The sequence below is a fragment of the Urocitellus parryii genome, chromosome 13 (assembly GCF_045843805.1).
Source record: "Urocitellus parryii isolate mUroPar1 chromosome 13, mUroPar1.hap1, whole genome shotgun sequence".
Lineage (NCBI taxonomy): Eukaryota > Metazoa > Chordata > Mammalia > Rodentia > Sciuridae > Urocitellus > Urocitellus parryii.
The window spans coordinates 25,463,822-25,486,170 of NC_135543.1; the positions used below are offsets into that span (position 1 = coordinate 25,463,822).

The window sequence follows — 22,349 nt, forward strand, 5'->3', positions numbered from 1 at the left end:
GTGTTAACCACACGGTGAGGTAGACACGTCCCCATAGCCAGGCTCAAGGAGGCCAAGTGCCAAGGCCCAGAGGCCACCTGATAGAGCCAGGATATAAGACCAGGCTGTCTGGGAGCAGGGTCCTCACCCTGATCTGCTCTCTGTCAATTCCAGGTGCAAGCTGGCTGAGGACACCTTTGGTGTGAGGCCACTCAGGGGATCCAGATGGAACTTATTTTTGGAAGGAATTTTGGAATTCCAGATTCTAATAATAAGGAGGAGGTCCTTCCTGCCAACATGTCCAGCAAAATCCTCTCTATCCTCCGCAGCTCAGGCAAGGCCCTGCTCCTGGATGCCTGCCTGGTCCCCCAACCCACAGGGCCCAGCACCCGTCCACACCTCTCGTGTTCACTCTCCACTCATCTCCATTCCCCTTTAGTCACCTGCAGTGTGCGCCTAGGCCCTCTAGGACACATCCCTCAGGCCTGGCTTTGCTCAGACCCTAGAGTAAAAGCCAGTCTTTGCAGGGGAGAGTTCAAATCCCTCTGTCCCCAAGGTGGACTTAGGAGGCAGCAGCACGGTGAAGGGGCAGGACTGTGGGCTCTGACGCCAAATGCACCAGGGTTCAGATCCTGGCTCAGATGCTCCCTGGCTGTGTGGTCTTGGGCACATCCCTTGCCTTCTCTCTGCCTGTGTATCCATTCATTGGAGGTTCTGGTAAAAATGCCCACCTTCCAGAGGTGTGCTAGTTGAGGAAGTGTTGGAGGTTTGGTGACCGCCATGTGACAGGTACTTGGTACTGGTAGCTAATACTAATATGATTATAAATGACCCCACGGAAGGGAGAGAAGGGAGCACGGGTCTCTGTGTGACGGAGCAGATGCTCTCATTTTACGGTGGAATAACCCAAGGCCCTGTCTTTGTCAGACAAAGTTACTTGGACATGCCTGGGTTCCAGAACTTTCCGCCGCGGTAGAAGGACAGGCTAAGTTAGGCCTTGTGTCCTCTGCCATGGAGGCCATACCTAAGAAGACGTCCGCCCCACTGTCACTCTTCCCCTTTCCTCTCTCCTCCATTTCTGAGCTCCTTTTCTGCTCTTTCCTTCTTTCTCCTTCCTTTCTGACGTACTGTACATGTATTTTTCTATCCTCTTCTTTCTAGAGGTTATATTTTGCATCAAGCCTCTATAAACTGTGGAGAGGGTTTTGTGTGTGTGTGTGTGTGTGTGTGTGTGCACGTGCACACACACGCACGCGCAAACGCCTGAATGTTTAATTTTTTTTTTTTTTCCCTGTGCATGTTATTCTTGGAGACAGACTGCCTGAGCTTCGACCATGAGAGGGGGAAGGGGGTGGAAGGCTTGGGCAGGAAAGCGGGGAGGGGCATGGCACCCGCTTTGGGACACTGCTGTCTGCTGGCCCCATCGGGGCATGGGAATCTTGGGGTCACCAGGGAAGCTCTCAGAGCACAGGGCGGAGGTGCTTCTTCCCCAAAAGACAATGAAACAGTCAGTGGCGGCCCCCCGCCTGCCTTCAGACCGCAGCGCACCCCTCCCAGCCCCAGTGGCCCGGGGTTAGTCTCAGCCTGGAAAAACAGCCTCTAGCTACCATGGTGATATCTGTTCCTCCAGGAATGGAACAAAGACCACAAACCAAGATACAGTGAGAAGTCGCTGCTGGGAAGACCAGCCTTCAAGTCCAGGCTGACCAGGGCCTGTTACCCCTCCTTGAGTTCTTCTTGGTCACAATGACATGCAGGCGTGTGTTATCAGATTTCTCACAACCATCCAATGGCAGGATGAGAAAACAGAAGACCAGAGAGGTGGAGGGGCCTCCTGAAAACCACACAGCTACAGTTTCCTGACTCTAAGGGCCAAGTAGAGACTTTGCTGCAGAAGCTCAGAGAGGGGGCATTGAGCCCACGCCATCCTTCAGTGGGCTCGGGCACGGTTCTCATGCAGTGAGACAGAGCACCAGTGGGTTCTGACTCCTCTGCTTAAAAAGGCAGAGAAAAGCCTAAGAAATTTTCCGAAAGAAGGGTTTTCAAACATGATCATCTTTAAAGGAATAAGTGCCTGGCCAGCAATAAAATTCAGCTCCCCATAAAGAACGAATTCCCTGGGGTTTTACTGACCTTGGCTTTTTACCTAATAGTGGCAGGGGCATTTCGCTCACAGACTTCTCAGAGGAGAAGGCCACTCTGACATTCAGAACCCTGCTCCCCATAGGGTGGCTTTGTGGGAACCAGAAAAAGATATCACCTCCTCAATAAATTTGCTTTCGTCTACTGAAACGTTGTAATATGCTGATTTTGTTAGGCTGAGACATTAACCGGCCATCTGCCAGAAAATTGTCATGATAAATATCACAAATTTATAATGTCTGTGAAATGAGCAGTGCCCTGTGTCTGCATAACAAATAACTCTGAAACTTAATGGTTTAAAGCAAGAATAAATATTTATTTTCTCACTACTTCTGAAGCTCAGAAATTTAAGAGAAGCTGAATGGAGCAGCTCTGGTCCCATGTGTCTCATGGGGCTGCCGTCAGGGATGCCATTACCAGAACTCTAATACTATTGGAGGAGCCACTCAAAAGATGGGTTGCTCACACAATTGACATGTTGGCTGTCAGCAGAAGATCCTCAGTTCTATGCCACATGGTTTTCTCCAGATAGCTGCTTGAGCATCCTCCCAATATGGCCACTAGTTCCCACAGTATGAATGATCCAACGAGGAGAGCAAAGTTGAAACAATGATGTCATTCCTGACCCCACCCCAGAGGTCACATATCACCACTTCCACAGAGATTATTGGTCACACATGTCATTCTGAGTTATGTGGGAGGGGAACACACAAAGGCACAAAACCTTGCCACCAAGAGGCAAGAATCATTGGGGACCATCTTTGAATCTGCCACTACAGTCTTCTAATAGATGGAGTACCATTGTGAACAACATACACAACAGTTAATTTTAGTGTGGCTAAGGACAACCCTTGACATAGACCTTCACCAGCTGAATGCCATCATTTAAAGGTACTATCTGCCCTCAAGCAGCTTATAATCTAGCAGAGATGCCCAAACACATATGAAAACCAGTTACCGTACAAGACAGAATCAAATAAATGACAGGGATCATCAAGTGTTCAGGAGACCAAAGGCTGGAGAGGCCTAGCGTCTGAACAGAGGGATGGAGAAGTGGCCATCTGAGTGGGACCTTGGACTGTGGGTGGGATGTGGAGTTCTGGAGGTGCATTTGTTGGAGGCAGGAGACCAGTGTGAGCAAAGGCTTAAAGGCTGAGAACGGAATTTATGATTGGGAATCGAAGAATAGAGGCACAGAGGTACATCTGGGATCCATGAAGGAGCAGGTTGTGGCCAGGCACCCCATCCATGTGAGTGCCAAGCACAGCTGTTTTCAAAAGGTGGAATGGAGGATTTTGAGCCTCGGATTCCTTTTCTCCCTCCCCTCATACTCTTCCCTGGCAGAGCCTTGTCACTGCCACAGAGCAGGAGACCTTCCTGGGGAACCAGTAGCTCTGTCTAGGGCTCGGAGAAGAGCTCCTCCCTGAGACTGAGAAGCACTGGAGCCTGGGCTCGAGGTATCTTCAGGCTGCACCCCTGAGGCTGCCTGGGGGCCTCAGTCAGCCGCTGCCCTGCCTGTTCAGCCTCCCTGGAAGGCAGGACCACTCAACTCTTGCTGTCTCCAGTGTTTCCCAACCTCTGCCACATAGGTGTCCCTGAGCGCTTCACCCAAAGTCCAGGCCACTCATGGGTGACAGCAGACAAATGGTTATTCTTGGTTACCCTTGCTGCCAGAGGCAGGAGCTAGAGCTGGCTGTGGCTCAAAGCACACCCTGGGGAGCAAACTCAGATCCTTGCACCCCACCCTTTGTCTGTATAGCGGGAGTGATGATCGAAGGAGGTGCTTGATCCCTGTATTGTGAAGAGGCCCGAGGGCAGATGGTGGTCCTGACACTTCATCCAGCAACCATTGCTTAGGGCCAGCACTTGGCCCGAAGAAAGAAGGTGCTGACCGGGGGAACTTGCACTCTCCTTGCAGTCTGCCCATGGGTCCTCAATATCTAAAACAGGGCTGGGGCCCAAGGACAGGTGACCTCAGGTCCCCTTGCTCACTGCATAGAAGGTCATACCGCTTCTGACTCCACATATTCAAAATTAAATGTAGTTTGGACTTGAGTGCCCCTCGGATCCAGGTCCTAGATGGGCCTGCTGGCCTCCCGTCCAACTGCCCACAAAGTCACCCTCTTGGGGCAGAGCAGTCTTGAAGGAGCCACCTGGTATTCAGCCATGCAGGCTGCCCTAGTTCCTCCAGCTCCCACTGGTAGAGTGAGGATTAGGCCTGGGGTGCAGGGAAAGGAGGGAGCCCCTCAGAGTTCATCTCCTAGTCTAGGTGGTAGGAAGCAGCCCACAGATCTCTCTACCGCAGAGTCTATTGAAGCATATGCCTGGGGACACCCTCTCTGGTCAGAGTGAAGGAGGAACATCCTTCAGCAAGTCCCACACAAGCCCCAGGGGCTGTGTGCAGGCATGGCCCCTCAGAGCCACCAGAGAAACAGAGAAGTGGAAAAATCGAGTTAAATGGGGCCACACAGAAGAGACCCTGCTGCCTCCAGACCAAGAGCACCCTGATGGGCCTTCCCACCCTGTTCCCCCCAGTGACCCAAGGCGGGGTCCTTCTCGTCTTCTAGGTCTTAATTCAAATGATGCTTCCTCCAGGAAGCTCCACTGACCTCCCTGGGTAAAATAGTTCCTGCCACCCCCCCACCTCATATCCTGCAGTAGATAGATGATGGATAGAAATCAGGGTAGGGAAAATAATTGATTGATTTGGGTTGTTTTCTATCATTTACTTTTTAAAACTAAACTTTTTATTTTGAGCTAGCTATTAGTTCACATGCACTTGTGAGAGACAATACAGAGACATCCCATGTGCCCTTGGCTCAGTTTCCCCGGTGGTAACATCTTGCAAAACCATGGTATTATATGGACCAGGACACTGACATGCATCCAGTCAACATACAGGACATTTCCAGCACCACGGGACCCCCTCCTGTGGCTCTTAGAGCCACACCTACTCTTCTCCCACTCATCTCTTCTCCATTTCTATTATATTGTCATCCCCAAAATGTTACATAAATGGAATCAAGCACTGTGTAGCCAATGGAACTGTCTTGTTTTGCTCAGCGTAATCCCTTGGAGAGTTATCAAGGTGGCCGCATGCTCCTGTTCTTTGCTGACCCATGCTCAGGATGCACCACAGTGTGCTCAGCCACTCACCTGTTGAAGGGCATCCGGGTCGTTTGCAGTTATTGGCTGTTATGCATAAAGCAGTTCTGTGCATTTGTATAGAGGTTATTGTGTGGACCACAGTTTTCATTTCTCTGGGGTAAATGCCCAAGAATGCAATCACTGGGTCTTGCAATAGTTACATATTTGGTTTTCTAAGAACTTGTGATGTGTTTTCCAGAGTGGCTGGGCCATTTTGCCTTTCTACCAGCAATGTATGAGTGATCCATCTTCACATCCTCACCAGTACTTGGTGTTTTCACTTTTTAAAATTTTAGCCACTCTAAGAGGTATGTAGCAATGTCTTATTGTGGTTCTAAGTTGCTCCTCTATGATGACTAACAACCAGGAGCATCTTTTCAAATGAGATGACTTCTTTCCCATCTGTATGCCCTCTTTGGTGAGGCATGCTCTGTTGTCCTCAGGGTTCCCTGCCCTATCAGAGCAGGGACCTTCTTGGTTTGCCCTCTGAGCATCCTCAGCGCCCAGGTCAGTGTCTGGCACAGGGAGAGTACCGAATGCCTATTTAGGGACCAAAGGCATGGCAAGTGGGGTCTCTGGTCCTTTTAAAGTAGGTGGAAAGTGTGAAGCCTTAGCTCTGGGAGGCCTCCTGAGCACTGGCCTGGTGGAATTGCCTAGGGAGGGCCCAGACTGCCCAGTGCTCATAGGGGAGAAGCACCCAGCACCCAGCACACCCACCAGCTCCTGGTGCCTTCTCATTATGGGCCTGACACTTCTCACTCCTCCTTTCCCCTCCCTCTGCCATCTCAGGGCTGAAACTCCCAGAAGACACAGGTGTGGGGATCCCCAGAGCTATTCCCACTGACACATGGGGCTTACAGGTCTTTCTTTATCTTTTCTGCTCATTTTAATTTGTACCAAGATAAAGATCAGGCCATTGCTAGGATTCATCCATGGGCTATTTGCATTGCCGTGAGTAGAAGGACCCTACCTGCTCCGGCATGGGCCAATTTTCATCAGATTGCAAATGTCAATGGTTTGGGACTTGTGCTTCCTGAAAGGAGGCGATGCCAGTCAATCTCTGTCCTGTGGCCACACTTCAAACTAAACATATATTCAGATGTTCCTTGCTTATGATGGAGCTACATTCCAATAAATGCATCATAAGTTAAAAATATGTTAAATCAAAATGAGCTTACTGCTCCTGACCTACTAAGCATCATAGCTCAGCCTGGCCTACCTCCACGTTCAGAACACTTACATTAGCCTACGGCAGGCAAGGTCCTCTCACACAAAGCGATTTTATAATTAAGTGTTGAATATCTCATATAATTTATTGAATACTGTACTGAAAGTGAAAATCAGGGTGGTGTAGAGGTGCAGTCTTACACCATCCTACAGTTGAAAATGCTAAGTCAAGCCATCCATCAGGCAGGACCACCCATAATGACAAAGGGGGTCTCAGAAAAAGATTCTTCCCTGGGGGTTTATAAAACTGGGAGGCTAACAGAATCCAGACATGATAAATTAATTAGCAATGCGCTTGCATCTATGTGGGTTTCAAATGTTTATTTATAACAGAAACAGACAGACACAGATAAGATGTTAGTTTTAAAAGTCAAAAAGATCAAGTTTTGCAAATGAAAGGAAACTCCATCAGCTACAGTGAAGCCAGGAGTAGGGGCAGGTGACGAAACAGATGCCAGGAGGCTCCACCTACTTGCTGATAATGAGCCATAAAATTGGTCTTAAGCTTCCTGGGATCCAGTGCAAAATGGGAGTCTGTAAGGAGTCTGAGGTCTTGTGAGACAACCAGAGCGTTTCCTCAGCAGAGGCACCCAGTGGTCCTGTGTGGGAGGTGGACACTGTGCCCTGGGCGGATAGAATAGCTGGCTCTCAGGAGGTCATTCATGCTGGCATTCCCAATTCTACATTTACAAAGTGAAATTTGGTGACTCAAACCCGCCAGGAGTCTCTGTGGCCTTTGCTAAGCAGTGCCCGAGAGACACTGGCTCCAAGAGTCCAAGGGCACAGAGAGAAGCGCCAGCTTGAGCCAAGCTGTGAACTGCAGGTGAGGTTTGGCCAATCCCAGAGAGAGGAGGGCTGGCTTTCTCTTGCAGGATGAGCCTTCCGCCCAGCAGAGGGTGCGGGGGAGCAGGGGGTCCAGAGTCTCAACAGAGTCCTCCCTGGCAGTGCTCACTAACCCTCCTCCCTCTTCGTGTCCGCAGGGCTCGGGCGGAGAACATGGCCAATGGCATTGACGAGCTCATCGGCATTCCCTTCCCCAACCACAGCAGCGAGGTGCTGTGCAGCCTCAACGAGCAGCGGCACGATGGCCTGCTCTGCGACGTGCTCCTGGTGGTGCAGGAGCAGGAGTACCGCACGCACCGCTCGGTCCTGGCGGCCTGCAGCAAGTATTTCAAGAAGCTCTTCACGGCCGGCAGCCTAGCCAGCCAGCCCTACGTGTACGAGATCGACTTCGTGCAGCCCGAGGCGCTGGCCGCCATCCTGGAGTTCGCCTACACCTCCACGCTCACCATCACCGCCTCCAACGTCAAGCACATCCTCAACGCCGCCCGGATGCTGGAGATCCAGTGCATCGTGAACGTGTGCCTGGAGATCATGGAGCCCGGCGGCGAGGGCGGCGAGGAGGACGACAAGGAGGATGACGACGACGACGAAGACGAGGACGATGAGGAGGACGAAGAGGAGGAGGAGGAGGAAGAGGAGGAGGACGACGACGACACGGAGGATTTTGCTGACCAAGAAAACCTGCCTGACCCCCAGGACATCAACTGCCACCAAAGCCCCTCCAAGACGGACCATCTCACGGAGAAGGCCTATTCAGACACACCCAGGGACTTCCCGGACTCCTTCCAGGCCGGCAGCCCTGGCCATCTAGGGGTGATCCGGGACTTCTCCATCGAATCTCTGCTGAGGGAGAACCTGTACCCCAAAGCCAACATCCCTGACCGGAGACCCTCCTTATCTCCGTTTGCCCCGGACTTCTTCCCACACCTCTGGCCGGGAGACTTTGGTGCCTTTGCCCAGCTGCCTGAGCAGCCAATGGACAGTGGGCCATTGGATCTGGTCATCAAAAACCGGAAGATCAAGGAGGAAGAGAAGGAAGAGCTGCCCCCGCCCCCTCCCCCACCCTTCCCTAGCGACTTCTTCAAGGACATGTTCCCTGACCTGCCTGGGGGACCACTAGGCCCCATCAAGGCAGAGAACGACTACGGTGCCTATCTCAACTTCTTGAGTGCCACCCACCTGGGGAGCCTCTTCCCACCCTGGCCACTGGTGGAGGAGCGCAAACTGAAGCCCAAGGCATCTCAGCAGTGCCCCATCTGCCACAAAGTCATCATGGGGGCCGGGAAGCTGCCGCGGCACATGAGGACCCACACCGGGGAGAAGCCATACATGTGCAACATCTGCGAGGTCCGCTTCACCAGGTGCGCAGCTGTAGCAGGGGCAGGGTGACGGTTTGCTGGGGACAGGGCCAGAGGCATGGAGGGCCAGGGATGGAGAGAGAGCCCCAGCTAGATCCTTGTCATGTGTCAAGTCATTGCTAGGCCAGATGCTAGGCATTACCTGGTGTCATGACTTCCAAACCCTTTAGGGAGCTAAAATATGTTCTCATATTTTAGGTGGAAGTTTAAGATGTGAGTCAAGTCAGAGCTGAGCTGTTCCAGGGTGAAGGGCCTCAGCACCCGGTTTGCCTGGCCTCCCTGTCTCCTTTACCACTGCAAATCCACAGAACCCAGGCTGGGCTCCCCAGAGGGGTGCAGCTCTGCTGTTTCATTTGGAGAAGCCACAGTTCTTCTTTATTAAGCATGTCCTGCACACTAAGGGTCCTGGGAACACAGGCAGGCACGATTACCTTTGTTTCCAGTCCACTTCCTGGTGGGTAGCTGGCCCCTTAAGTGTGCAGCTAGAAAATGATAGGCAACTCGAACCTCCGTCCATGTAGAACGTCAAAGTCTGTGACCAGGAGACTGCCCCTTGTAGGCCCTTCCTTCATCCTTACAGGACAGGGCTCCCTGAGTGTTCACTCCTTTGCCTTTCCATGTTGAAAGAAGTATTACTTTACACTGTTATAAGATTTGAAGTCAATACACTGTAAATTTTTGGTCTCTCAGGGACACCATCCCATTCAGCAAACATGTGTCATGTACTTTGTGCAGCAACTTTTGTGGTCAAAACTGACAGGTGGGATGATGGGAGGTCAGCTCTGTCCGTTGCTAGGTTTTGGAAGGCTTCATCTGGGGAGTATACAGCTTGATGGTGCCATTGCTTTCTTCCTTCTTTGTGTTTTATTTGTTCTTTTTAGTTACCCATGACAGAATGTATTTTGACATCTACACATGGAGACAGCTTCCCATTCTTGTGGTTGTGCATGATGTGGAGTTTCACTGGTTGTATATTCACACATGAACATAGGCAAGCTATATCCCGTTCCTTCTCTGTCTTTCCTATTTTGTTGGTGCCACTGTTGTTCCCTGGTGTGAGACTGATCTCAGCTACGTCCACAGTAGGGAAGCTCAGATAAGTGGTCTGGCCCTGGGGCTTGGTCACTTCACTGTGTCGGATGTAGACAGAGCCTGGTGATACCAATCCTGCAACCACAGCTTACTAGACCAGGTCCTTTCCCACTGCCACTGTCCCCTCAAAGAGCTCACCTTGACAGCCCCCCCCCACTTATTTTAATGTCACCACCATCACCCTACATTTTCTTGAAAATGTGCCTTTGGGGATTATTTGGGACTCATTCCTTTGATTTTCCTCCGTGGGCCCAAAGCTCTGGCCTTTGAGGACAGAGTGAAACTTTTGGTTCAGGGTGGATATCCAGTGCAGGATATCCTGTGTGCTTTTCCAGAAAACAAAACAAAACAAAACAAAACAAAAAAAACAAGATGAGTCTTTAAAGTGATGAGACCTGCTGTTGGGTGACTTGGGTGGGAACTCAGAAATATGTTCCAGTCCAAATGACATTGCTGAAACAGCCCTGTGGCTCTGAAGGACACTACTGATGGCTTCCAAGGGAGCTTTGGAGTCCTGCTTACAGCTGCTTCTGTGGGGGAAACCCCAAACAGAGTCTGCCCCAGATGCCTCCAGGTACAGGGGAGGGGAAATCTGCAGGATGTGTCCCCTTCTTCTTAGCCGCTCACTGCTGATGGGCCCAGCCACCTGCCAATGCTGACCCCAGGGCTTCCTCCCTGGCACCAAGTTGCCTTGCAGCTTTTCCACGGGCCCTGCTTCTTGGCTGACTCCCTGCCACGATCCATAAAACACCTTCCCCTTCCTCCCCACCTGGAGGCTCTTTAGCACTGGTGGCTGGGATTCCCTTGGGCAGTGCAGTCCCCACTTCCCGCCCCTGCCTTCTCCTGGTTTCACTTACCCCCCAGGGCCAGGCTGGCGCAGTAGAACAAGGTATTAACCAAAGCACAGAGTGACAGGAGGGAGGTAAACCAGAACTCACAGGAAGCCAACCAAGTATAATTCATCATCTTCAGTAAGAGCCTTGCTCCAACCTGAATCTCCCAGGCCCTTGGGAACAACTTCAAAGCCAGACCAGATCTGCAAAGCCAGCCTGGAATCAGCCCGGAGCACCCCTCTGCCCAGCCAGCTCCATCCCTAACTTCCTGTGCCTGTCCCTTGGCAGGAGGCTGACTTTGGCAACACCTCTCCCTTCAGGGGACACCCAGGCCAATGGCTTCAATGGGAGATGTGCCTCAGGATACCACACAGTGAACCCACCTGGCACCCAGAGCCCCCTGGTCCTTTTCTTCCCCATCTCCTTCTCTCTGGGCCTTTCTCCCATCAGCCCCCTGTGAGGTCCACCCAGGTCTGGCCAGTGTGTGGGCCCTGACTTCCCTAGGGAAAGTTTAAAACTTGGCCAGTCACTGAAGACAGACCTCTCACCCTCTCTGGGCCACTGGAACATTCTCTGGGAGTAGGCCTCCTGGTTTAGCAGTGATGCTGTTTTTCTATTGAAGGGTGGCGTTCCAGAATGCTCCCCCAACATATTCCTGATGGTCACTTAGGGTGGCCTCTGTGTCTTCCTACTCCTCCAGGCCACATCAGCCCTGGGGCAGTTCCGGCCACCCAGCCATCTGCCCTGGCAGCCCTGGGTTACTCCTGCTCCTCTTGCTCTGCAGGCGGATGACCATCTGGGCCCCAGGCCCGCCTCCAGCGGCTGCAGCTGCACTCCAGCCCCCACCAGACCTCCCCTCACTTGGCTCCCACTGGGCCCTGACCCTCCGGAAAAAGAGCAGACAAGCTCTGGGGGCCCCCCTCTCCCAGGAGCGGAGAAAGCCCAGGGTCAGGGGGCAGAAGGGGTGGAGAGATTTTTCTGGCCTGCTCCCATCAGGGACGGTATTTCTCACCGTGGGCTGCTGCTGCTGCGCAGCCTGCTCCTCACCCCTTCCCACACATTCCTCAGAACCGCCCCTCCGTCGCTTCCCACTGCCTCTCCAGGACTGTCCCGGAAGGATTCTTCCCTGTCCTCTAAGAGTCCCGGTCCTGGCCTCTCCGGATTGAAGTCTTCCTCCCTGAGACCAAGTCACCTTGCAGCTTTTCCACGGGCCCTGCTTCTTGGCTGACTCCCCGCCACGATCCAACGCCTTCCCCTTCCACCCCACCTGGAGGCTCTTTAGCACCGGAGGCTGGGATTCCCAGAGGCCCTCGCCAGGCCAAGACTCGACTGGCCCCCACAAAGGCTGAGAGGGACCTGACACTCTGCCCTCCAGGCCTCCTCTGGGACACTGTTTCGCCACCTGGGGTTGGGGTCCTTCCTAAATTGCAGTAGAGCTCCAGACTCTCGAAAGACCTCATTTCCTCCCTCCTCAACGCTGGGAGGAGCTCAGGTCCTCTGACCCCCCTCTAATCCACCCCATGGTCTTGGAGGCGGCTGCCCTTCCCCTGCCTGGTGGCCCTTTGGCCCAGGCTCTGAGTTATGCATCCCAAATGCCAATTCCCAGGATGTCCACATCCCACGGTCATCTTTCCTAATGCTTTCAGCAGTCACACCCAAGAGGGGGATGTAAGGGACCACCCTGAGGCCCTGCCTGCTGCTGGGCCTCTGAGAGGAGGTCCTTCCTCCCCACCATGGTATGGTCTATTCCTTGGTGTCGGAAACCTCACCTCTTAGGTGGATCCAGATTTTGGCCAGTCCCACCAGTTGCCTCACCATTGATCTTTTCTAGATATAAATACCCCTAGGCAGGGGATCACAGGCTTCACCCAAACTGTTTCTAGAGCCCCCCTACTGTCCCCACCTTCTGGGGTCCCCTGGTAGTCACTGGGCTCTGAGTGCCTCCACCTGTGCCAGGTGTTCCCAAGCCTGTGTTCTTTAGGGAGCTCGCTCCCTGGTGAGGGGAGGGGATGGGGCCTGGGCCTAATCCAAGGCACCATTTCCCTCCTGAAAAAGGCTGGAGCCGGCCGAAGCTCCTGCCCCAACCCGTCCCGCTCAGGTCAGACTCAAGACAGAGAAAGAGCTCAGGACAAGGTCAGAGGTAGTCTGGACCAAGGTCACCCAGCCCCCTCCCCAGAGTTCTTCATCCTCTACTCCCAGAGGGTGTGGCAGCCGGAGCCAAGGTGAGGACTGGGGGCTCTGCCAGAGGTGACACCTAGGATGGCCCCTGAAGAACAGGGAGCATGTGGCCCATGAGGATACCGAGAGACACTCCTTGCTTGCTGGCCCTTCTCTGCCTACAGTCACTATGGGTGGTGGCCCCTGCACATCTTGTTGTCCCAACTGCAGCCGTCACTGCCAGTGGGACCTGACCCTGCCCGGAGAAGGCCTCTGCACTACCTCCTCTCACTTCCTGCCACATGGGTCCCCGATCGCAGGCCATGGGGACCTGCCTCCTGCCCACCTAACCCTTTGGCCAGGAACTCTTACAGAGTAGACAGGCCATCTCCCTCCTGCAGCCCCTGCAAGCCACCCACAGCCTGGCTCACATAGGTGTCCTGGCTGTGTCTGCCAGAAGAGTAGAGGACGCAGAAGTGTTCAAGACCAGAAAGAGGCCTGCCCTGACCCAACAGAGGTCCCACGGAGGCCACGCCACCCTGGGAAAGGATGGACAACCTCCACTGTGAAGGAATTTACTCTGTGATGAACGGTTTCCTCACAATCCCCTCCAACATCCCCAGAGCTACCACCGTTAGCCTCCACACCTCCCACCCCCACCCAGCCTCGAGCCCAATGCTGACCACCCTCTGCTCCCGGGCAGCTGCCAGCTCTCCAAACAAGGCCCGGCTTTCTCTTTCCTTTATCCTCTTTCCAGCCTGCCCCCTCCCGGCAGTTCTGGGAACCTTGTTGAGATATGGTCATGTCTAAGCAGGAAGAGAGGTGGTATCAGACCATCTGGTACCAGAGAGGAGACATGGCCCTGCCTGGGAGCCTTTCTGGAAGTCTTCGGAGGACTCACTCATCTTTCCTGACAGTGAGGTGTAATCGGGGCTGCAGATGGAGCCCAGGACACTGGCAGGCCTCTGAGGCAGGGGAGTGGAATGAGATGGCAGATGAGCAGAATGAAGGTCAGGGAGGAGGCTCAGACCTAGGGCTGGGGAGTTCTGGAATCAGCCCTGCTGGTCACTGGTCATCAACACACATGTAACTGGTGCTCACTCTGCCTATGCTCAGTGTTGGGCACCTTGTGACGTACAAAAGAGCACCCAACAAGTGCTTCTCAAAGCAGGTTCCAGCACCCTCCTTGCCAGGTGCTGGGTGAAGGCTGCAGGAAGCACCATGCAGAGTAACTGTCACTGAATGAATGCATGCATGCAGGGCCCAGTGTCTCTCAGCGGATTGTGGGACTTTGGAAAGAGCACCAGAGTGGTCATCAGGAGGCCCAGGTTCAGGGCCTGGTTCTGCTTCTGCTAACTGTGTCACCCTCTCTCAGCCTCAGGTTCCCAGGTGAAACTTATAGGGGTAGATAGATGCCCCCTAAGGTCACTCCCAGTTTCCTGATTCCTATTGGCCTTCACAGCCAATGCAAGCAACTGAGCCATGCGACAATCAGTACTAAGGGGAATGTCCGTGAGGTTTGGAGCTTTTTGCATATGCTAGAATTTGTATCACTTGCTGCTACTGGTTCTGGTGGGGAGGGGCAGGGATGAGCAGTGTGTGCATGCAAGGAGTCAGCCACACAGTGCCCTTGTCCTGGAAACAGCACACACATGCAAGGTAAAGGCAGGCCTTGCCAAGACAGCCTCTGGACAGGTGTTCTCACCTATCAGGAATGCTGGAGGTTGGCACAGGGCCTCAGGCAATGCATGTGTGACGTATTGGTCCTCCTTGGCTCTTGACCCACTGGGAGGGCAATGCAGACACATATGAGACTACCAGGGGACAGAAGAAGAGCCACTGCCACCTCATCTTTTCTAGTTGCTCCCACTTTGTCCCTCAGGTAACCTGCCTCAAAGGGCAATGCTTAGGCAACAGATGCATGGAAAATCAGGGAGCTGAGCAACAGCCCTGGGTGGACAGCACAGAACTACACTTGAGTTTGACCTTGAAGCATTAGGGGTATTTGGAGCATGAGACATCTAGCAGGGCAGTTCACAAGAGTAAACTAGGAGATGAAGGAATTGGTGCAGGGTGGTGGAGGGCTGAAACAGGGGGTTTAGAGCTGGGAAGGAAGGAGCACACTGATACCTGGCCTTGACCTTCTGGGAGGGCCCCCAGGACGGAGTATCAGTGTGAAAACACCAGATAGGCCCCAGGGAAAGGAGCCAGGGTTTATAAGAGCCTCCATCCTGTGGCTGGCTCTGTACTGGGGGATCAACAGTCCAGTTCTGCAGGCAGGTGTTCCAAGATGCAAGCTTGGCTAGAGTGTGGCCTGAGAGAACAGCATAATCCATGCAGCACGTAGGTTCAGTGCTGGGGTGGGGGATGCTGCAAAGTGGAGCAGAGAGAGTTTAAAAGAGCTTTAAACTCCAAGCTAAGGGATAAGTTAGCACAAGGCCAGTGGGAGCCTGGGACCTTTAAATCAGACCCCATGAAGAGATAACTAAGAGCCCACTCACTGCCTGAGACCCATACTTGAGCACATCCCAGCAGAACTCACACTGCTCATAAACAGGCCAAATTCACAGAGAAACAAGAATAGAAGAGCTTTGTGCATGGAGCCAACCAGACAAAACAGGTTGGGAAAGAGATTCCTCAAATCCCCATTACCCAGATGCAAACACTCTTGGAACATCAGAGGTTAAATGGTACAGACCGGCTCCCACTTTACAGGTCAGGGAACAGGTGCAGGCAGTGAACCTGGTCTGGCTCTTTGGGGCACTCCTGACCCAGGCCAAGCTCTGCCAACCCACCTGTCATGACATCCACGTGGAAAGGTCATCACATGAAGAAGGAGATTGTGTGACCTTAGAATGCCATTCCCCATCTGGTCCTTGCTCATCTTATCTTGGAAGTAAGGGAGTTGGACTCCATCAGGTTCTGGGGACTTTTTCAAAGTTCTGGGACCTTTTCAGGGTCCTGGGAAGTGCACTGCTGATGACATAGATGCCTGGACCCTGGGACTCAGACATGGAATCTGAGTATGGGGGCAGTGCTCCTGGTGAGCTCCATGATATCTAGCATTTTTTCCAGGACTAGCTTGTCCTAAGTTCTGCTTGTTTTCTGCATCCCTCACCCAGCTCTCTGGACTCTCCATCAGGGGAAGACAGCTCTGCCCAGGGAGGGGTTCCTCTCACCCACCCTGCCCTATTTCAGTGGTTGCAGTCTGTACTTTCTGACCAGCCCTCGTAGGCTGCAGGCCAGGAGTCCTTATGGTGAAAATATTTGCCTCCAAATAGCAACCTTTCCAGGGTCATTAACAGTGCATTCACCTGCCCAGAGCAAGTACTCAACAAAGGGTCATTGAGATGCCCTCCATTGCCAAGGATTTATTTTATATGCCCTAATGAAAGTTTGGGAGAAGTTGTAGATATTTACAGGGAGGCCCTAGACATTTGAAGATTCGCCATTCACATCATCTATTGTTTGAGAGTTACCCAAACAATCAATACTATAAACTGTGTGTAATAGTGATTTTAAAATACACATATATAGGCTGGGCATGGTGGTACACACCTGGAATCCCAGTGGCTCAGGAGGCTGAGGCAGGAGGATCACAAGTTCAAAGCCAGCCTCAGCCAAAGCAAGGTACTAAGCAACTCAGTGAGACCCTGTCTCTAAATAAAATACAAAATAGGGCTGGGGATGTGGCTCAGTGGTTGAGTGCCCCTTTGTTCAGTTCCTGGTACCCCCTCACACACCCCCCCACACACACACATTTGTGTGTATATTAGGATATGTGCATACATATACACACATATCCTAATGCTGGGGTAAGGACTAAATGAGGTGACTGATGGTTCTGAGTGGAGTCCTCTGCCAGGCCTGGTGAGGGAGTGAGCCTGCTAGTCCACCATCCGTGTGGCCATCAGAGCCTTGGTGAATTTGTAGAGTACAATGAAAGCACACTATGGGATACAAATGGCACTCTGCCCCCCACATCTCTACATTTTTGCACAGTTCACAGAGAAGTGGTGAGAAAAAAGGCCCTGGCTCCTAGGCCTGAGTTCTAGTCTCAGCTCCACGATTACCCGCTGGTGATCTCAGCCAGTTTCTCTCACTGGGCCTCAGTGTGCCACCTACAGAGTGAAGGATTTACTGGGGCCAGTGATTCTCAGTGTGGGGTCCGTGGACCACCAGCAGCCACAGCAGCATCGGGCAATTTGTAGAAATGCAAACGCTCTGCTCCTCATCCACCCCAGAACTGAATCAGGAGCTGTGGGAGGCACCCAGCACTCTGTCATATCAAGTCTTGATACTAGTTCTCATGCAACACTCAAGTTTGGGACCCACAAACATCGATGGCCTTAAAGGCCCCCTTTCTGCTCAAATCTCCAAAGGTCTGCATTACAGTTACCACCAGGGTGGTGAGCAGCTGGGGTGGGCAGGGGTATTGCAGCAATCACAGCAGGGAAGGCTGGTGAGTTGTGGGAGAAAAGAGGGTCTGGTATGTGGAGGAGACTAACCTGTTTCAATCAGTAAGACCCCCTTCCTCCCCCTTCTCTCCCTACCCACTATGCACTCTCCCTCCCCACCTCCCAGAAGCCCTCTAGCCCTCCAGTGAGCACAGGAGGGAGGGTCCGCTCTCTGGTCCACCTCCCACCACCAGTGTTCACAAGATTCTCTTCTCTCCTACTCCATCCCTCGGGAACATTTTTTTTTTTTTTTAATGAGAGCCAGTGAGACCTCTAGTGGCCACGGAACACCAAGGCAGTTCCTGCTATATCCTGGGGTTATACCAAGGGTGATTTAAATCTGGCCATTTTAGGGAGGATACTTAGGATCCACATCTGCTCTGACCTCAAAGCTGAGCCTGAAATTACAGGCAGAGACTCCACCCAAGCCACACCTGCTGGAAGGAGGTGGGAAACCATATGCAGGCTGCCTGGCCTCCTGGCCATCTGGGGGAAATACAAAATAATCCTGAGAGGACTTCCTGCCACCCACCCGGCTGCCTCCACCTTGGCCAGGCTGTGCTGAGCTCTCAGACCTTAGGAAAACAACCCCAGGATGCCAGTTTTCCTTTCAAGACCATCAGGAGGTGTGTTGACTGTAGCTCACACAAACCCAGGCTCTTCATGGGTTCCAGACAATGGGGAGTGATGTCTGGCCCTAAATTCTGCTCTGTGCCAAGAAGTTACATAACTTGTTTAAAATCACCCAGCAAACTGGTGAGGGTCTGCGGATAGAGCAGGAGCTCCCAGACCCCCATGGGAGCCCCACCTAGGCCATGCCTTACCTCTGAATAATACTCCTAAATCCCAAAAAGCTTCGCCCAAGATTAGGCTGCATTCCTGCTGCACCTGGCTCTTTTGTAAACCCTGAAATTGTCTGCAGACAAAGAGGAGAGAGCCCAGGGCTTAGGATAAGAAACCACAGTGCAGGAGGCTTGAGCAAGGTGTGCCGGGCCTCTAGAGCCTGCAGATTAGTGCTGAGGACAGACAGATCTCAACAGCCTGTGGGCTGGGATGGGACCGAGACCCACACACAAAAGTACAAGGATGAGCCCAGAAGGAAGGCTGTTGCTTGGAAAGAGTGGGTGTGAGATTAAAGTACAACCCATTATCGGGAGCAGTTGCTGCACAGCAGAGGGCTAGGCCCAGAAGCTGATTTGGGGGGTACAAATCTTCCCCAGTAAATCTATTTTCCCGCATGTAAGACAGGCCTTTGATAAACAGTGGGGTGATTCATTACCTGTACTGGTGTGTAAAGGAGTTGGGAGGGGCGTCTTCCAGGACACTGCTCCTTCCCTATCCCTCTAATCCAGGTGAGGAGCTACACCTGTTTGGAGTGGGGCAGAAGTTTGTGGCCTTAGTTGAAGGTAGATCCTAGCATGTGCAACACTCCTGGGGTTTATGACACTAGACAATAGGGGGCCTTAGCCGGTTCTGGAAGAAGGGCAAGTCAGGGGCCTTGAAGAGTGTTCCTAGCAGAGACTGACTCCCGGGTTCTGCATTGCAGGCAGGACAAGCTGAAGATCCACATGCGGAAGCACACAGGGGAGCGGCCCTACCTGTGCATTCACTGCAACGCCAAGTTTGTGCACAACTACGACCTCAAGAACCACATGCGCATCCACACGGGCGTGCGGCCCTACCAGTGCGAGTTCTGCTACAAGAGCTTCACGCGCTCCGACCACCTGCACCGCCACATCAAGCGCCAGAGCTGCCGCATGGCCCGGCCCCGGCGCGGCCGCAAACCCGCCGCCTGGAGGGCCGCCAGCCTGCTCTTTGGCCCTGGCGGCCCAGCGCCCGAAAAGGCGGCCTTCGTGGTGCCACCTGCGCTGGGCGAGGTGGGCGGCCACCTGGGCGGCGCCGCCGTGTGCCTCCCGGGCCCCAGCCCCACCAAGCACTTCCTGGCGGCACCCAAGGGCGCGCTGAGCCTGCAGGAGCTGGAGCGGCAGTTCGAGGAGACACAGATGAAGCTGTTCGGGCGCGCGCAGCTGGAGGCCGAGAGGAACGCAGGCGGCCTCCTGGCCTTGGCGCTGGCCGAGAACGTGGCCGCCGCGCGGCCCTATTTCCCGCTGCCGGACCCCTGGGCCGCGGGCCTGGCCGGCCTCCCAGGGCTCGCTGGCCTCAACCACGTGGCCTCCATCTCAGAAGCCAACAACTAGGCTGGCCTTGGTCAACCCCAGCTGGCCAGCCCTGTCCCCTCTCCCAGCAGGCCCAGCCTGCCCCACCCAGTGGGTCTGAACCTTTCTTTCACAAACACAAAGGGAAAATGAGAAAACACACACTAGCAGGATGGTATTTCCAGGGCTCCAAGGCAGCCACCTCCCTTTTGCTGGTGTCTGAGACGGGCATCTCCTCCCAGGGATCCTGAAGCAGGGCCTCCTCTCCTTGGCTATTTCTCTGTCTTGCACAGAAACTCACAGGGGCCCATGCCACAGAGGAGGGCCACATGGCTGGGTGCATAGGAACACTTTGGAAGCAGGTAGAGCTATAAGGAGGGGATTGCTTGGTGGGAAGGCAGGCCAGGTGAGCAGGAATGAGGGCAGTGTCCTGGGCACACATCTTGCTTGGGTCCCCACTGCCTTATGGGGGGTCCCTCCCAGCCCTGCTCTGAGGGTGGTATCCTGGTCTCCAGTCATCCTGGGATCCTTTAGAGAAATGCCTGCCTGCCACCCAGAATGAAATGCCTTACTGGCAAGGAGGCCTCCTAGAGCCAGGAGCCAGGCCACTGGAGTCTGGGCCCATTTTTTTTCTTCCCTATCCTGTGACCTTGGACAGGTCAACCCTCTGTGCCTCCGAGTCACCTGCTATGAAAGGGGTTGGTGATTTAGTGTCCTCTCCCCTGACCACCACATTCATACCCGCCAACCTTCCAACGAAAATCCTTGAAACTGTAGAAGGCTTGCATCCCAAAGTCCCTGGGGAAACCGTTTCTCTTACTGGACTTAGTATTATCACCTCCACCTCAGTCTTAGCACTGTTAGCATAGGTGAGAAATGTGGCCCAACCAGATGAGAATGAGAGAGAGGTGGGGCCGGAATCACTGCTTGTCCATAGGCAGCTCTGGGGGGCTCACATTTCCCTACTTCCCTACAGGCCACTATTAGTGTCTGGACCCCTGGGAACGCCAGTCAGCATTGTCCCACCCCACATGCCCTCTCCAAGGCTGTACAGAATCTCTTGGAACCTGTGGGGCCAAATTGAAGGGCTAGGGCCTGCTTTCAACACCTAGCAGCTGCCTACCTTCACCCTGACTCCTAGAGACACAAAGCGCATAGTTACCCAGGGGTCACCTCTTCGCTTCTCGAGTTGGGGGCTCTCTGGGCCTTGCTGTTGCTGGTGATGGCCCCTTTGCTGTGCTTGAGCCCCTCACTCCCTTCCTCCACCCTCCTGGATGAAGCTGCCATATTGGACCCATCCCCATTTTGAGAAAAGAGCTCAAGGTAGAAGGCAGTAGCCTTTGGGGCCTGAAGGATGTCCCATAGTTAGGATGTCCCATCCTGTCCTGGCCCTGGGGTTGGTGGCAGATCCTGAGAAGGAAGACAGCTCTGCTGGCCCAGTGCCTTCTTGACTGCTCTCTCCTTTTCCTCCCTTCTTTTTCTTGCTGAGTTTGCTTTGGTTTCTCAGTAGCCCAGAGAGGACAGTGCATCCGCCCAGAGGGCCCAGGGCTGGAGCCCCCAATCCCTGAGCTGTGGTTGCAAGAGACTTGGCTCTTCCTATCGCCTTTGCTTTTTCCTGAACAAATAACAAAAATTAACAAAAAGGCCAGAGAAGACCACAGACTCTGTCCCTCTCCCAGCTCCCCAGAAGAGACTCCCAGACTCCTCCCTGTGCCACCAGCCGCCATTCCAGCCAGGCAGAATGGCCTCATACCCTGCCCCCATCTCCCCTGCCATCCTCTACCTGGGATTCCAGGCTCCATTTCCAATGCTTCTGTCTGGGACCTGCCAGCCAACACGGCTCATGCCTCCCATCAGCCAAGGGACTGGGACCGAACCAAACTTGAAAAAAAAAAAAAAAAAAGAAAGAACAAATTGGAATCCGGTGGTGTTGGGGCTTTTGTTTTTATTTTGTAAAGGTAATGACTTCTTATAAACTCAATTTTTCAGATGACTGGTTAGTTCTTTTTGTTTTTTCTTGGCTGCAGTTTGGAGTTGTATATTGTAAAATATCCAAAGATGTCGAGTACTGTATGATCAAGAACTTGAAGCAAATGGGTCGTGGGGGGAGGGGGTTGGATGTGTTCTGTTTGTTTCAACTTTTTTTTTTTAATGTTTCTGATTTCTCTGTCTGTGGGAGAACTTTGGAATTTTTCTATTTATAACTCTTTTTATGTGACTGCTCTATGTAAAATGACACTCAGCAAAAGTTTGCCTTAGTGATTCAAGGGACAATCTTCCATAACTTTGGTCGCACGCTGCATCCTACCAAGCAAACTCTCAGCTAATTTTCTGGCCTATTTATTAAACAGTATTCATTGACTTGATTAAATTATTCTTGGGGGTCGCACTTCTGTGAGATGTGACTGTGGGAAGTTCACGGGACAACAAGCCAATCTGTAGATGTTCGGTGCTTAAGGTTTAGGCTACTGAGTGTCCCACATTTAGAATAGCATCGAAGACACCTTTACAGAAATATAAACCTTTGACCCTTATTTAATCATTTGAAGGACAGTGTTTGAGGAAACACGAGCTCTGCTTGCCTCACTCCCTGGGGAAGTCTGATATCCCCCTTTGGATTCTCATTTCAGGTATCTGGGTGCTTAGAGGGACGGGGGAGACCGGAACTCAGCTCTCCATCATCTCACACATTTCAGCTTTGGGCAGCACCCTTAGATCATAAGTGTTCAGGTATCTGTGAGCCCAAGCACCAGGTGTGCGTGTGTGCAGCCTGTGGGTGTGAGCAAGGGAAAGTCCTGGCTGCTGACTGTGGTCCTACAGCCAGTTCTACCAGTTGCCTGGCTCAGTGCCCGAGTGGCCTCCAGCTGACCTCCCTGCCATATTGGTGTCTCCCTCATTCCCAGGTATGGAGTCGGGCTTCTTTTCCTTTTCTCACCTGAGCTTCTTTCTGACCAGAGG

At 53.0% G+C, this 22,349-nt stretch overlaps 1 protein-coding gene across 1 annotated transcript in view; it reads left to right on the forward strand.

Annotated features, from left to right (window-relative positions):
* Zbtb7c (zinc finger and BTB domain containing 7C) overlaps positions 1 to 21,248 on the forward strand; it is a 260,400-nt gene extending 239,152 nt beyond the window's left edge. Inside the window, exons 3-4 of the mRNA XM_077792360.1 lie at positions 7,476 to 8,699; positions 18,782 to 21,248. Coding sequence (XP_077648486.1) covers positions 7,492 to 8,699; positions 18,782 to 19,433 — 1,860 coding nt within the window. The 5' untranslated portion in view covers positions 7,476 to 7,491 and the 3' untranslated portion in view covers positions 19,434 to 21,248. The remainder of the gene's footprint in view (positions 1 to 7,475; positions 8,700 to 18,781) is intronic.
* Positions 21,249 to 22,349: the final 1,101 nt, after the last annotated feature.